This window comes from Amphibalanus amphitrite, unplaced genomic scaffold, assembly GCF_019059575.1.
Source record: "Amphibalanus amphitrite isolate SeventyFive unplaced genomic scaffold, NRLGWU_Aamphi_draft 000571F_arrow, whole genome shotgun sequence".
NCBI classification, from domain to species: Eukaryota; Metazoa; Arthropoda; class Thecostraca; order Balanomorpha; family Balanidae; genus Amphibalanus; species Amphibalanus amphitrite.
Window position 1 is genome coordinate 28,121 of NW_024882065.1, and position 14,565 is coordinate 42,685.

At 57.4% G+C, this 14,565-nt stretch overlaps 1 protein-coding gene across 1 annotated transcript in view; it reads left to right on the forward strand.

Annotated features, from left to right (window-relative positions):
* LOC122394076 (protein krueppel-like) overlaps window positions 1-13,400 on the forward strand; it is a 38,214-nt gene extending 24,814 nt beyond the window's left edge. Inside the window, exon 3 of the mRNA XM_043390657.1 lies at window positions 7,039-13,400. Within this exon, the coding sequence (XP_043246592.1) occupies window positions 7,067-8,596 (1,530 nt within the window). The 5' untranslated portion in view covers window positions 7,039-7,066 and the 3' untranslated portion in view covers window positions 8,597-13,400. The remainder of the gene's footprint in view (window positions 1-7,038) is intronic.
* The last annotated feature ends 1,165 nt before the right edge of the window (window positions 13,401-14,565 follow it).

The following is a 14,565-nucleotide window of genomic DNA, read 5'->3' on the forward strand; positions in this document are numbered from 1 at the left end:
ACTAAATAATTTTTTCTGCCCAATTCAAAACATTCCATCAATTTCCAACAGAATGACACCCCAAATATACATATATTCCGAAATTGCCCACGGCCATCCGTGAGGCCGTTTCCAACCATAGTGCGGCGGCGGCCCAAGTGGTTCAGAACTGTAATAGAGCGGCTGGTTTATCCCAACTCAAACCCGCATGACTAGAGCGGATTTATCTATTACGAATCAATCTGAATAATGTATGATAGCATTGCCATTATGCAATGCATTCTGTGTTTGACTACATAATGAAATAAGGTCCTTAGAAAGCTTGTAATGTATAAATGAAAATGCAAAAATATGAAAAGAAGTTTCAGGTCTCTGAAAGTCACACTTCCGTGATTGTTGTGATTGTTCAACTGTGATTCAAGATATGCGCTCCCGAAAGTGAATTTTGGCAGTTAATACCAATTGTATGCGAATAAGCAATGCATCTACAGTAAATATCACAAGAGGCGATGTAATATTGAATTCTCCCAAATACCTTCTCAAAGAAAGTGTCATGGCTGAATCGCAGCTCTGCGACCGATCCACCCTCCAGCGCCATTGAGCTGTGGCGAGAGGAGTGCTCCCGGCTCCGTCGATTGGGCGACGCTGCCGACGCCCACCCGGCGGCGGCGGCGACGGGGGCGGGTGGGCAATATCGACCCCACATCTGGGGCACTCGGCCGCCGCCGCCGCCGCCGCCGCCGCCACCGCTAGCGTCCTCACTAAACAGTAATAAGACGTATCGATCGGAGGCGCAGAGAGGCTGCGCGCTCCTTCTGGGACAGAGAGGGAGAAACGTGAGCCCTTCCTGCAGGGGACGGTTGACCGGCGACAGGCCGTCCCTCCCAGCCAGCTCCCTCCCGGGAAGCGCCCCCCCCCCCCCCGCTCCAATACTGACCAGCATCTCACCATACACGTCTCCTGCCTGTGCGGCTCTCTGGCGGATCTGATCCCAAGTCTCTCCCTCTGTCCCGAGCTCCTCTCTCGGGAAGGAGGGAGACGTCGGCCGACTCTCCGCGCGACCCCTCTCCCCTCGGGGCACAGCGGCGGCGAGCGGCGGCGCATGGCTGCGCCACAATGGTATCTCGCCTCGCAGCCAGTCGATCCGGGTGATTGTTGGAAATAACGGACGACCAGGGCTGCACGGACCGACTGACGAGGCACAGTAGCCAGTGAGACAACCAGTGATGTACTCGTAACATGCTCATCAAAGTGAGACAGTGTTGAACAGATGGGTGTCATGGTTTGTTTTTCTTTAAAATCCAATGTTTGCTAGGGAGATGAGAGACATGGAAGTTCGCTCACTGGGCAGTGGTAAATGCCGGCAAAAACGTTTCTTATGCCCGCATCAATACACACAGAAGCCCTTGAACGAGCTGCAGAGCCGAGTGGATCCGGGAACACCGGGTGTAATCAAAGACGAGCGACTTCTTTATGCTTGCCAACCTCTCGGTACGTCACACGGGAACCCCCGGTCAATCATCGCAGAAATGCTTCTCAGGGAATACCCAGCGTCGCAGGCACCGGCGGGCGACACCCACAAGCGATACATAGGATTTGCCCCATCTTCGATTGACTTGTGTTTGATATGATTGGTTCGCAACATTTGCCTATATAAAAATCAAAACGTCTGTACGTATGTAACGCGTCACTTCTCTTTGGCGGGCTGTTGCGAGGCGACGGTGCGGGCTGCGGGGTTATAAAAATGTGTAAAATATAAAAAATGTAAAAAAGGAAACAATGTACGAAAGTTAACTCCAGCGACAAATATTGATTTGACATTGCATTACAACTCAAGATCCATTGAAGATAGCCGTGAAATATCAATCAAAAACAATTCCATTCAGTGTCGCGCATTTTGAACTCATTTGAGCTCAACTTTGATCGTCCGTCACCATGTCTTACATCACGTATCACCTCGTTATTCATTACGGAATGCGTGCACACGCATCCGTCCCAAAGTGATCCAGCCTACTCCACGGGGGGGGGGGGGCTGCAGCAGGGGTCCTCCGGGAGGGGGCGAGAGGGCACGCTTAATGAGGTGCGATGGCGGCGCGGTGGCCGACTGCGCCATTCAGACTACCCGGTGCGCCGCGTTTGTCTTCCGGCCGTGATTCGGCCGTGGCGGGTTTCCGCGTCGTTACGCCGCTCATCTGCCGAACGGGGAGGGGTCGGGGAGGGCCCTCAGCCACCTCCTCCCAACGGGGAGGGATCGGGGAGGGTTGGTGGTCCTCAGCCTCCCCACTGCCCGACCGCCAGCCGCCGCCGCCGCCGCCGCCGTATCTACAATCTACATACGCTCCTCCATCTACTTGGATCCACATCTCACTGATGCCTTTGGCCTGCCGTCGCCATTGCTGCCGTTTGGGCCTCCCTCCGCCGCCCCCCTCCCCCATCTCCTCCCCGCCGCCACCCCCGCCGGCCGTCACCGAACCCCGATGCCATGACGGATGGCCGACAATAGTGGCGCGGCGGCAGTGGCGCGCATACACTGATGGCGGCCACTCCGGTGATATGAAGGAAACGCACCACCATCGCCCACCGAAAGGACATGGGCGCGAGCCGAAATTATTCCGCCAGACACAGAAATGGAAATATCAATACCTCTTGGGATAGGTGTCCTGGGATGGCTGGGGATCTGGGATGTGTCCTGGGATGTGGTCGGAATGGATACGCAATACGCGCACATTCGAAAGTACTCATAAGCTGTCTAAAAAATAATATTTAGCTTAGTTAATTAATTTAATTTTCAACATATCTGATTCTTATTCTCGATAGAAAGCATTTCTTATTTGCGCTAAATGCTGAACTGTACCGCACTTCTCAATAAAATGTATAATCATTGGCAGGCACGTTCTGCATATTTCTTTCTAACCTGAGGTGGTTCCTTCCGTGTACTTTTCTTCCAGCCTGCTTTTATGTTTGTTCTCCCTCCTTCTTTTCCTTCCTCCCATTTCTCTCTCTCTCTCTCTCTCTCTCTCTCTCTCTCTCTCTCTCTCTCTCTCTCTCTCTCTCTCTCTCTCTCTCTCTCTCTCTCTCTCTCTCTCTCCCTGCCGTCTCCCCAGGCGCCCATCTCCCGGGTCCCGGAGGGTCCTCGGTGCGCGGGCACCAGGTGTGGCCACTGCCCGGCGGCCGGTAAGGCGGTCCCCTGGCCGACCGGCCGGCCCGACTGCAGGTGGGACCTCTTCACCACCGCCGCCGCCGCCGGACGCACGCCGCGGCGCCCCCGCTTTCATACGGGCTTCCGCGGCCGGCACTGTGCTAATGTTTGGCAAGATGGATGTATTTCTACCCAACAGTCGACATGGATTCGATTCAAACCGATACTGGGCAGCGGGCTAATGGAATGGGGTGCGGGTGGCAGGCAGCTGCCCCGCGTCCCGCGCCGGCGTTTGGGAAATGTAACAGAGCCGAGAGAAAGGAATATGGCGTGCCGCTTCGTTGGAAAATTTTTTTTTCAGATTAATGGAAATTTTATGCATGATATTATCGCATCTGTAGATACAATTGTTGCATTATTTGGTAGGAAATTGGAAAAATCGGTAAATGAGTCACGATTCTTTTGCAGCGGCTGGAGCAATAAAATATCTTATGGCATTAGTTCAAAGTTAAATTCATCTTGATTTACTTTGAATGAATTGAAATTATACTATCCATTAGTTTTGTTGCTTGGTCTCCAGTTGAGGTCATTCGTCCGCACCCTTACCCGTCCCACCCCGGCACTACACTCGTAACTTGGTCTCCAGTGTGATGTGATGTGTCACATTTTGACGTCAGAGCGTGCCGACGATTGTGACGCGGCAGCTGCGCCGGCACCGTCTTGGCACAGGTGATTAATGTCCATCCCGCGACCACGGAGGACCAGTGTATTGAGACGGCGGGCCAGTGTATTGAGACGGCGGCCTGACCTTGCCCAGCGTGCCACCGCCGCAGCGCACGGCGCGCGCCAAACGCCGATCACACGCGACCGAAAACCGCCACAGAACTCGAGCTACTTGAATGATTAACCAAATCAGTTAGCCAAACCTTTCCCTGGCGAAGTGAGGGGAACAGTACATAAGACGCTCATGAGCTGTTGTGTGGTCTACAGATTCCGAATTCCACGAAACACGGCCTCCATCGATAGACAGCCCCGAATAGCGACAGCCAATAGTCATTGAGACCGGGGACTGTCATGGAACAACGGCTACCCCGGCAGTCGGATTCATACAGCGCGTTCAGAGCTCCGCGCCGGCCAGCGCGGGATGCTTTGTGGTGGTCCCGGGTCTGCGCGGGCGGCGGCGGCGGCGGGCACCTGGCGCGTCGCTACGGTGTCCTGTCGTCTAAACGGTCACACTGACTCGCCCCATGGACAGTGACTCTATGGGGAGTGCAATGGGAGATGGCGAGGTCTACATATGCTGAAGAGGATCGTGATTCGTAGCGCATCTTATTTAGTAGGGTTAGTTCTTGCCATGGGGCTCGTCATTAGGCGTGTCTTGTGCTGCTGTTCAGTGTGAACTTACCCCACAATATAATGTAATCAACTGCCTGGTGTCCTAATCACACCGAATTAATCTAATCACCGCCGTCACCAGCGCGGGCGCCGGCTGGTGACCGGTAACCATCACCAGACCCGCTTCGGACGCCACGGGCTCCATCCGGCCCCTCTCCCCAATCGGCCGGCAGACCCCACCCGGCCGGTACTCATTTCAGCTGCCGGCCGGCCGTATTCAAATGTGGTCCGGCGTCCCCCGGCGCCGCGCCGACCGGAGCCTTTCATCACGCGCGTCACACCTCCACGGCCGGCGACAAAGCGCGCCAGATTACCGACGCCGCGCGCGCGCGCGCGAGCGCACAGCCATGTTTGAATGCCATTAACCCCCTCGGCGACCCGGGGCCGGCTGTCAGCGCGCGTTGTTATGCGTTGCGAGGGCACCGTCACCCCTTCTGATTTGCATAGACCCGTCGCACCAATCACGGGCGCCGGCCGGATGCAGCGCCGCGCCGATTGGTCGGCAGGGTGAGTTAATTATGGCTGCCGGCTGGAGTAGGGGAGGGGAGGGGAGGGGGCTGGATGGTCGGTGACCAGCAGGGGTGGACGCTAGAAGCGTGATGAGACTGCAGAATGAGATAGAGCCCCGGGCGACCGGAGACGGGAGCCAGCCCAGTGGGTCACAGAGACAGTATCTGCTGCTCGAGATTTGCTTCAAAAAATATTTGCGCGTTGATAATTTAAATAGCATAATCAGTGTGTTATGCAAAGACACCCAAGCGGAAATTGAAATGGAATGAATTTTTTTGTGGCAAAAAATACGCCAGTTAAAATGGCATAAACGCAGACCTTTAAAGTCGTCACCCATCCGAATTGTAAATAAACATGTTTTCGGCTCTGGCGGTTTAAGAATTTCTCTCCATCTATGAACTAAGAATCCGAACATGAGCTTCTATCATCTTGAGTACACAGTTATCGAAGCGAGTTTAACGTGAGAGTTGGACTGTATTTTTCAATGTCCCGCAAAAAGTCCTTCCCTCTAGCTGCAAAGAATTGATTACGTTCTTCTGTTGGCTGCAGGACTTCCATCTCAAGTCAATCGTTCCAAATCAGATGGTGTGTTGTCGCTTTGGAGCTCCATTTTTCGTTGAAGATGGACTTTTATTGCATTATCCCGCTGTCTCGGAAGCCTTGCAGCCTGCAACTCATCTGAGGTTATATTTGTACGGACGAAAAACCGGGTCGGTAGAGAGGATAAGGAACGTCGTTACTGAGCGCTCGGCCAAGAAGCAATCGTGTCAGCTGTGAGCCAATAAAACCCCTCCCGGACCCGTTGCTCAACATCAAACCGGATACCAGATATTACTGGCATTTATTGCCGACCATGCTCACTGCAAACAACTCATCGTTTAATTGGACACAAATTTCTATTGGACTTGGTCTACATTGCGCTATGTGACCTATGAACCAGGATCACTGTCGGGTCGGGTCAGTTATTGCAGGAGGCTAAGGTAGCATAATTATTAAATAAATAAATAAATAAATAAATAAATAAATAAATAACTATATAAAAATATCTAGAATCAAGCGGTGGGATCGCGAGGTGCTGCCTATTCAGCCACACACCAGGCGATTGTTTATTATTAACGCATCTCAACGCTACATATATCTCTACCGGATACATCTATATTTTCCATTCGGTAGCCCATCTATCTCATTCCAAATCCTATCGGTCACTCACATAAATCCCATTTTTCTGGCCATAGCATCAGTTTCCAGCGGGGCCACAAGAGCGGGCGAAATATTGTCTGCCGCACCACCACTCGCGATCTGGCGGCCTTCCCCAATAATCGGATTGTCTTCTCTCCCCACCTCTGTTGGGCTTCTGGTGTTTTTGCCCCTCCCACCTCGATCGGGCTTCTATGCACCACCTATACGGCTATATTGTGACGGGTGATGGCCGTACTGATTCGCCCTGGGGTGGCTCCCCAGTGACACCCGCCGAGGGCTTCCTATAGCGTAAACCAGAGCTTTGGAAGCCCGATAGGCAGCCGCACAAGGGATCAATTGTGGTTGCCCTGCGGCGGTAAGCTGCTTTGGTAGAAGGCGAGACAATAGCAGAGCGACACGGGAAAGAAAGACGAGCTGCTTTGGAACAATCGAGTTTCGATTATTGCACGCAGGACTCGTTCTGCGTAGTGCGTACGATCTCCAGCAGCATCAGCTTATGTGAGGCAGGAGGTAAAGATACTTAGAACTGGCAATGTCGTTCTAAGGCACCGCTGGCACCGCTGGCGCAATATGCCTCTGGGCCCGCAGCTCTGGACCGGTCCCAGCGGGGTAAGGGCGCCATCCTAGACGCCCTGTGCTGTTTCTGTGTGCCCGCAGCTCGGGACTGGCTGCCACTGAGTACTGACGCTCTGTGCTGTTTCTGTGTGCCGGCAGCTCGAGACTGGCTGCCACTGACGCTCTGTGCTGTTTCTGTGTACCGGCAGCTCGGGACTGGCTGCCACTGACGCCCTGTGTCCGTTTCTGTGTGCCGGCAGCTCGGGACCGACACCATCCGGTGGCGGTATGAAGGAGGAGGCCCCCGCCATGGAGACAGAGTCGGGCCGGCCGGGCGCCAGCAGCCCGCCGCCGGGGCCGCTGCCCGACCTGGGTCTGCTGCAGCACCTGCCGGCCGCCCACCTCGGTCTGCTGGGCCAGCACAGCGGCCTGCTGCCGCCGGCCGCCCTCCAGGCGGCGCTCATGGCCAGCCTGGCCGCCCAGCAGGCCAGCCACATGCAGTACCAGCAGGCGCTGCTGGGGCCAGCGTCGGCGGCCGGGGGACGGCTGCCACCGCACCTAGCGCCGCCACCGCCACACACCACCCCCGGGCAGCTGCTGGGCTTCCAGCAGCGGGAGGCGCTGCTGGCCTGGTCCAAACTGGCCGCGCAGAGTAACGCGGCCAGGTTCCTGGGCGGCTCGCCGGGCCTGCCGCACCCGGCCAAGCTGGATGACTCTGGTATCCAGACGTCGCCCAAGGCTGAGCCGGCGGTGACCAGCAGCACCTTCCAGCAGCCCGGCTCCGGCCTGCTGGGACCCTACTCTCTACCTCAGGAGCTGGCCGGAGGAACCTCGCCGTCTCCAAACAGTGGGTCGCCTCCGGGCAACGGCACCTCCAGGGCATCAGAGAAGAAGACAAACGGTAAGGAGGGCGGGCGAGAAAAGGTCTTCGTCTGCCAGGTGTGTAACCGCAGTTTCGGCTACAAGCACGTGCTGCAGAACCACGAACGCACGCATACCGGCGAAAAGCCGTTCGAGTGCAAGGAATGTCACAAGCGGTTCACTCGAGACCACCACCTGAAGACGCACATGCGGTTGCACACGGGCGAAAAACCCTACCACTGCGCGCACTGCGATCGACAGTTCGTTCAGGTGGCGAACCTCCGGCGACACCTGCGGGTTCACACAGGTGAGCGGCCATACGCCTGCGAAATGTGCGACTCCAAGTTCTCCGACAGCAACCAGCTCAAGGCACACATGCTGATCCACAAGGGTGAGAAACCCTTCAAGTGCGAGAACTGCTTCGGCACGTTCCGGCGTCGCCACCACCTGATGCATCACAAGTGCTCGAAGGAGTCAGAGCCGGCACCTGTACTGCCCATGCTGCCACTCGGCCTGATGAGCTCTGAGCGCTCGCCGCCGCCCGCGGGTCTGCTGAGCTCTGAGCGATCGCCACCGCCGCCGCTCACCAGCGACGAGCTGGACGTCGAGGCCGACTCGGAGACTCGCTCGGAAGCGAGCAGCGGCGAGCGGCTGCGCTCGGGCGGCAGCAGCGACGACCGGCCGGTCGACGAGCACCGGCGCCGCGAGCGCAAGCAGAAGGAGACGCGCCGGCTGGTGCGGCCGCCGCCGCTCACATCCACCGTCACGTCGCCGTTCGCGCTGGGCGTCAGCGTCGGCGGCGCGCCCGAGCAGACCGAGCCGGAGGACCTCAGCATGCGCCGCGCCACCGGCAGCGACGAGGAGCCAGAGGAGCGGCGCCCTGACTCGCTGGCCTTCTCGGCCGACAGCAGCCGGGACACGTTCTCCGAGACGGGCGCCCAGCTCGCGCACACGTGAGCTTCACCAGAGATGTTGCAACCAGCCGCGGCCCTGCCGCATTCACGGGTATTTTGTTGACAGATGCGCATGTTCCTAGATTCTACCTCACACACCAGTCGCGGGCTGAGAACGCCTGGTTTTCCGAGCAGGGTTGGGAGCGGGATCAAGCCGCGAACGAGCCCCTTTCTGGGGCTGCTGATTAGGGTGCAGTCACTCCGCGGTGGAAGGACACTCGGCGCGCCATTTTCGCCCCAGTTTCCCTATGCGCCGGTGGCGTCGGCCGCGGCACCCCCGAGCTGTATCGATTGAGCCCCGGGGAGTTGGGAGACGCTGGCCGCCATCGGCCAGCTGCGGCCCGGCCCAGGTCCGCCGGCCATCAGTCGTCCATTACTCATCGTGCGCCGCCGATCTGACGGCCCGTTCGCGTTCTCGTTCTCTCTCTGGTGCCTCGCTGGTCGGCTGGTCCCTCTGCGTCCGACGGTATTGCCAGTTAATCGATCGGGCATTATATGCAGGGCAGCGGCGCAGCGGTGGCGGCTGCGGCTGCGGCTCCGTGGGGACCCGTCGCCGCCACTGCCGCCGCCGCCGCAGCCTCCGGCGCCGCTTTTTCGCAGAGCACCGGGAGGCCCAGGGCACTTTCTGGCTCTCTGCTGACCCGTTAATAAATAATCAGCGCCGCAGCACGACTTGGGCACTTGCTGTCGCCGTGACGCGCCGCCGATGACGCGGCCGGCGCCGGGGCCGCACCGAGCCACCCGAGCGGCCCGCGGCGGCGCTCACCCGGCCGAGAGGTTGTTCACCCGGCCTCGAGGACGGTGGCGCGCATCCTGGCACGCACACGCACACGCAGCAGGCGGTGAAAGTGGCCGCGTGGCTCCTCGGCCGCTGACCCGGCCGGCGCGCGCTATTTTCGGCGCCGGTTGCTGGCGCGGGCGGAAGTGTTACGCGCGTGTGCGTGGGAGCGCGACCGGTCGGCCGGTGGCCGCACCCCGCGGGACGCCGCTCCCACCGGTCGGGCGGCGCCGCCACGCACAGGTGCCAGCCGCGCACGCACAGAGCACAGAGAGCAGCGACTCAGTGGCGGGCCAATGTTCAGCTGCAGCGCATTTTCGATGGAGGCTTCAAATTTCGAGAAAAAAAAAGTGATTGGGCCTGGCGCGCATTTGAATCATATTTCTTTGAAGAACTTCAAGCCACATAATTCAATTGGAAAACAACGTAAAATTCTACATCAAAACGTGCCAAAATCGAAATGCGGTAGCGTCTCCCAGCTCCCCTCTTATGTACAAAATTCCCACTGGATACAGATAGTTAGCAGACCTAGTCTCAGCGGTGTGAGCGAAGCTTCCAATGCAGGGACGGAGCCGCTCGGCGGAGCTGTGCCAGCCAATTCCAACCGCTCAGGGAGGTGGAGTCAAAAACAGTCAGTGCGCTCGCCGCGGACTGTGCGCGTTACACGCGTACGGCACGTGCAGTTGAAAAGACCGCCAGCGGTTAGGGTGGGTAATGGTATTTAGAGCTGTTCGTGACGTCATTTGCAGTGTTGTGTCCTGTCGAGTTGTGAAAAGGTGACAAATTATCACATTTTAAAGACGGCAATATTAAAACTTCTTGAGATATCACCAGCTTTTGGTTATTTCGCATCTACCTCCCGCTCAGACCGGCTGAATGCAAACACTTTCTTGTTTTCCAAAACACAATCCATTTTCATAGCCACGTAACATTTTCGTTGCGCCTTCCCCGCGGTTCTCAAGAAGGACGACGCTGGGTTCCGGCGCCGCGGCGCCACGTCCTCTGTCTAGTTAGTAGGTGTTCCCCGGTGTTCTGTGTTCCCCGGCCGGCGCCGGCGCGGGGCTGGAGCTCGTGCAGTACGCTGTTACGTGGTGTCGTCGCGTCATGTGACTGTAGTTGTGCGCGCTGCCGTGACGTGTGCTCTGTGTGTATGTGTGGGTGTGTGCAGGTGTGTGTGGGTAAGACGGAGGCCAGTGTGACCTAACTGATTACGGGTTTTGTCGGCATGCCGGCGGGGTCAGCGCGAGCAGCCGGTGTCGTCTCTCTCTCTCTCTCTCTCTCTCTCTCTCTCTCTCTCTCTCTCTCTCTCTCTCTCTCTCTCTCTCTCTCTCTCTCCGCTGTTTCATTCCCTCTGACTCTCCTCTCAGCAGGTTCGGCAATGGACGGCTTACGATGATCTCAGTCTTCCCATCCCCCCTCCCCCTCCCTGTTCACCTCCGGTTCATCGTACATGTGTCAAACAACTCACACTCAACTCACACTCTCACTCACCGCTGTATCAACAGGCTGCGGGCCTCGTTAAAAAGCGGCCGCCAATAGACCTCACACGCCCAGTCGGCGGCCGGCCACATCAAAACGGCATTAACAGCGCGCGCCGGCGCGCGAGCCACGTGATTTATCTCGGCTGGCTGGGAACGGGTGACAGGACGGCCACCACTCGGGGACCCGCGGCTGGGCTGGGGTTGCGCCGATCAATTGGGACCGGTTCTTGATGGGACACGGTCGTAAGTTTGCCAGTGGGTTAGAGTGACTGGTGAGTCGGCAAGATCCATGGGCACTCAGCTCATGTGGTAAGCGGGTTACAAGATGAGGGCTTCTCCCTTCTTATCACCTTTTATGAGAAAACTATCAAGCGGCCTTTAGTTGATTTTACTGGGAAGAATCGCAACAATTATGCACACACATGAGAATTATTCAACCGATTCATTTATATCTTTGGTACGCTATCCTGTTGACAGTCGTCTCATGCCAGAAGCTGCCGCCGTCTCACGTCACTCCGTCTATTCCCGGGAGCCTCTCGGAGTCCGTTCTGCCTCTGAAGGCCGCTGCGGTCCCCTCTCGGCGCGTGCGGGCCGGCACGAGCCTCTGCGCCACCCCTATCGGCCCTTCCCCCGTCGCCGACAACAGCGCGCCTTTGTCGGGCACTCGGTCAGGGGTCGGGTTAATTCGGCCTATTTCATCCGGCTGAAAGGGTGGGCAGGCCTGAAAAGGACGAAATTAGTCTCGGCGAGCCGTTGCGCCGTGCGGACGGGCTCGGTTGGCGGCACGTGGAGCCAGACAGGCCGGAAAACAGACCGCTCGCCGCAACCGGCCGGCATAAAGGGGGTTACACCGGCGCGCGCACCCTTTGATTGAGATCGACACGCGCCAATCGGAGGTTCAGCGGGGCCGCCGCGGACGGGTTGGCAGCCAATGGGAGGCCTTCGAAACAAACGGCAGTCGGGGAGGTGGTTTCTGGACGTCAAATCAGCTTTGAGCGGCGCTCGGGAGTGAAGGGATCGGTGCAGATTGGCGATATTGATGGGTGGCTGGCGCATTTTGTGGTTCACAGTGGGAAACGGGTTCTATGAAGACAGCTGTATTACTAACTTCAACGCCACGGGGTTTATTTGAGGCGTGTTTTTGGTTGAAACCGACGCAAAGGAATTTTACTCGGGGTGGTATTGAAAGGACAAAAGACGTTCCGTAAAACTCTAACCACAAAGGTACCGGAAATTCGCCAGCGAGTAGACGCAACTCGGGGAAATCTATCGCAGTTATTCGCATTCATTCAGTTCCGGCACAAACAGAGCTGACAGACAGACGCTACCGAAGCGGTGGTGCCCCAATGGTGGCTGGTTCTTATCAGAGCGAGGACGCCATTGCATTTGGCAGATCATTTCCCGCCTGGCCAATCCCATATACGTGCCTGCCGTGCACCCAGAAATCCATTACCCCTGCCATTATCCAGGGGCTGGCGCGGCGGCGGCGGCGGCGCGGCCGGCCCGGCCCGCCATCACCTCAGCCATTGCGCCGTCCGCGCTCTGCGCCCGTGTAGCGGCCAGCTAGCCCGTCCGAGGGCGTCATTTATCGTCCAGCCATCAGCCATTGGGTCGGCCGTATCCGTCAGAGGCAACGCGCGCTGCGCCCGAGGGGGCACCGGTTCATTGTTCATTTCTGGGCTCCCCTCGGCGCCCGGACCCCTCCCTCACCCCAGCGGTGCATCTGCATACGACGGACGGCGGGCACCAACAGACAGACAGACAGACAGACAGACGGACAGACGACCAGCCGAGCCGCGGCGTCGGGCACTCTGCACACGACACAGCAGCGCTCCACGCGGCCCGAGTGGGCGCCGATAAACTCGTATCGGCCGAACGGGTTTTACGAGTGCTCGTCGATAGACGCGGCCATGTGTGCGCTGCGCACGCTTATCGCTTTATTTCAAACTCTGAGCAAACAGCGCGCACGCAAGTCAGCTCCGATAGCCAATCGGTAGGCACGCCGGCCCTCCGTGCCGGGGTTAGTTTGAGGTTTAGCGGTGAATGCCTGAACCACTCAGAACGCCAATCGGCTACTAATGGACATCTTTCAGGTGACAATGATATGATAGATAAACATGCCTAATCCTGCAATAAGACCTGCATGATAGCGCTGCCAAATCGCGCCGAAAACCTGCACGACCAAGATTGAAGCAAAGTCGTTCTTATTTAATACGAAGTCGTCGGGAAGTCAATAGATAGTGTAGGTATCCTATCTTCTCGGAAAGTATTACTGCAGGCGAGGTTCATTAAATCACTTGAACAAAATTTAGTATCCAAAAGAAATATCGTTTCGACCCATGAAGGGTTTGGCGTTCATTTCACATCAGGCAGGAGGCCGACCTGATACCGTTGGGGGCCGAACTGACGACGCGCCGCGGTTATTACGAACTCTTCCGGTAACGGGCGCTGCGGAAGGGAGCGATTTTCTGCCGTCTCCCAGCGGGGCCGTATGAAAGCTGCGCCAATTAAACTCATTCATGGACAGAAACGGACCGATTACCCGGCCACTGGGGTGGGGTCCGGGCAGGGGTGGGCAGGGGAGTGGGTGGGGCGGCGGGAAACCAGCTGCAGGCGTGGAAAGGGGGGAGGGGTGCCAACTTATGAGTTACGATATTCTTTTTTAGGGGAATATTGGGTTCAGTGGCGTCATATACTGGTTGGTATTTACTATTTAGGTAGGTATTCCTGATAGGTATTGAGCATTTATCCTGCAAATAAGTTCAACAGCAAAAGGGTCCTTCTAATCATTCCACTACCTTTGACAACACAAGCCACTCCCGTTTCTGAATAATTCCAATGCACCGGGCGTCTCAAGCTCGTCAGTACCTCGGCCGGCCGGCCTCTGTCCAACGCGTAGCCGCAATTATCGCCACAACCGAGCCCGTTCGCCAAGGCCATCGGCTCTTATCAACCGGGCCCGTATCGGCCGGCCGGCCTCCCCCGGCCCCGCCCCCGCGACCGGCCGCAGCCCCCCCCAAACTCTTTGTGCGGCACCCACGCCAGCGCAGGTGTCGGCAGAGGTGCCGGGGGGGGGGGGAGCGGGGCAGACATAGGTCACCGTCACTTCAAATGACAGCCTTCCGGGACCGAGCACCCGTTGTGAATAATTGCGTTCAATTAATGTTCCATCAGGCTCCCATCATCGGCCTGGAATTGGTTGGGGTTGAAATTAGTCGGTCACGATTCGGTGGGCACAAGTGGGTGTTGCCCGTGTAAAACTGTTCTTGTTTTAGCAAATCGGCCGGTAACCGCCACCTCTCCTTCCGTTAGGGGGTGAAATGTGTGTGTGGGTGGGGGGGGGACGGCAGAGGTGGCGAACGGTCGCTGCATTTAGCGGTATATAATTAGTGGCCATTATGCGCCAGCAGCCACATCAATTAGCAACTGTGCCGGGCAGCGCCGGCGCACCCCTGCCTACGCCATCGATTGGCTCCGCCCCGCGCCGCCATACTGGAAACGGGGACCAATTAGAGCGAAAGGGTTAACGCCGGGGAGGGTGGGGACGTCCATATCGGGCGCTGGGAGGGATGAGCGCAGCCGGGATTACCGAATCAGAACCGAGGTAGTGGGACCGTGGCTGATATTCCAGTGCAAAACATGAGAGGGGAAGGTGTGGGTTACATTTTCGTGTTTGGTTCTGGGTCAATATCGCCAAGCGTGTGGTTATAAAAG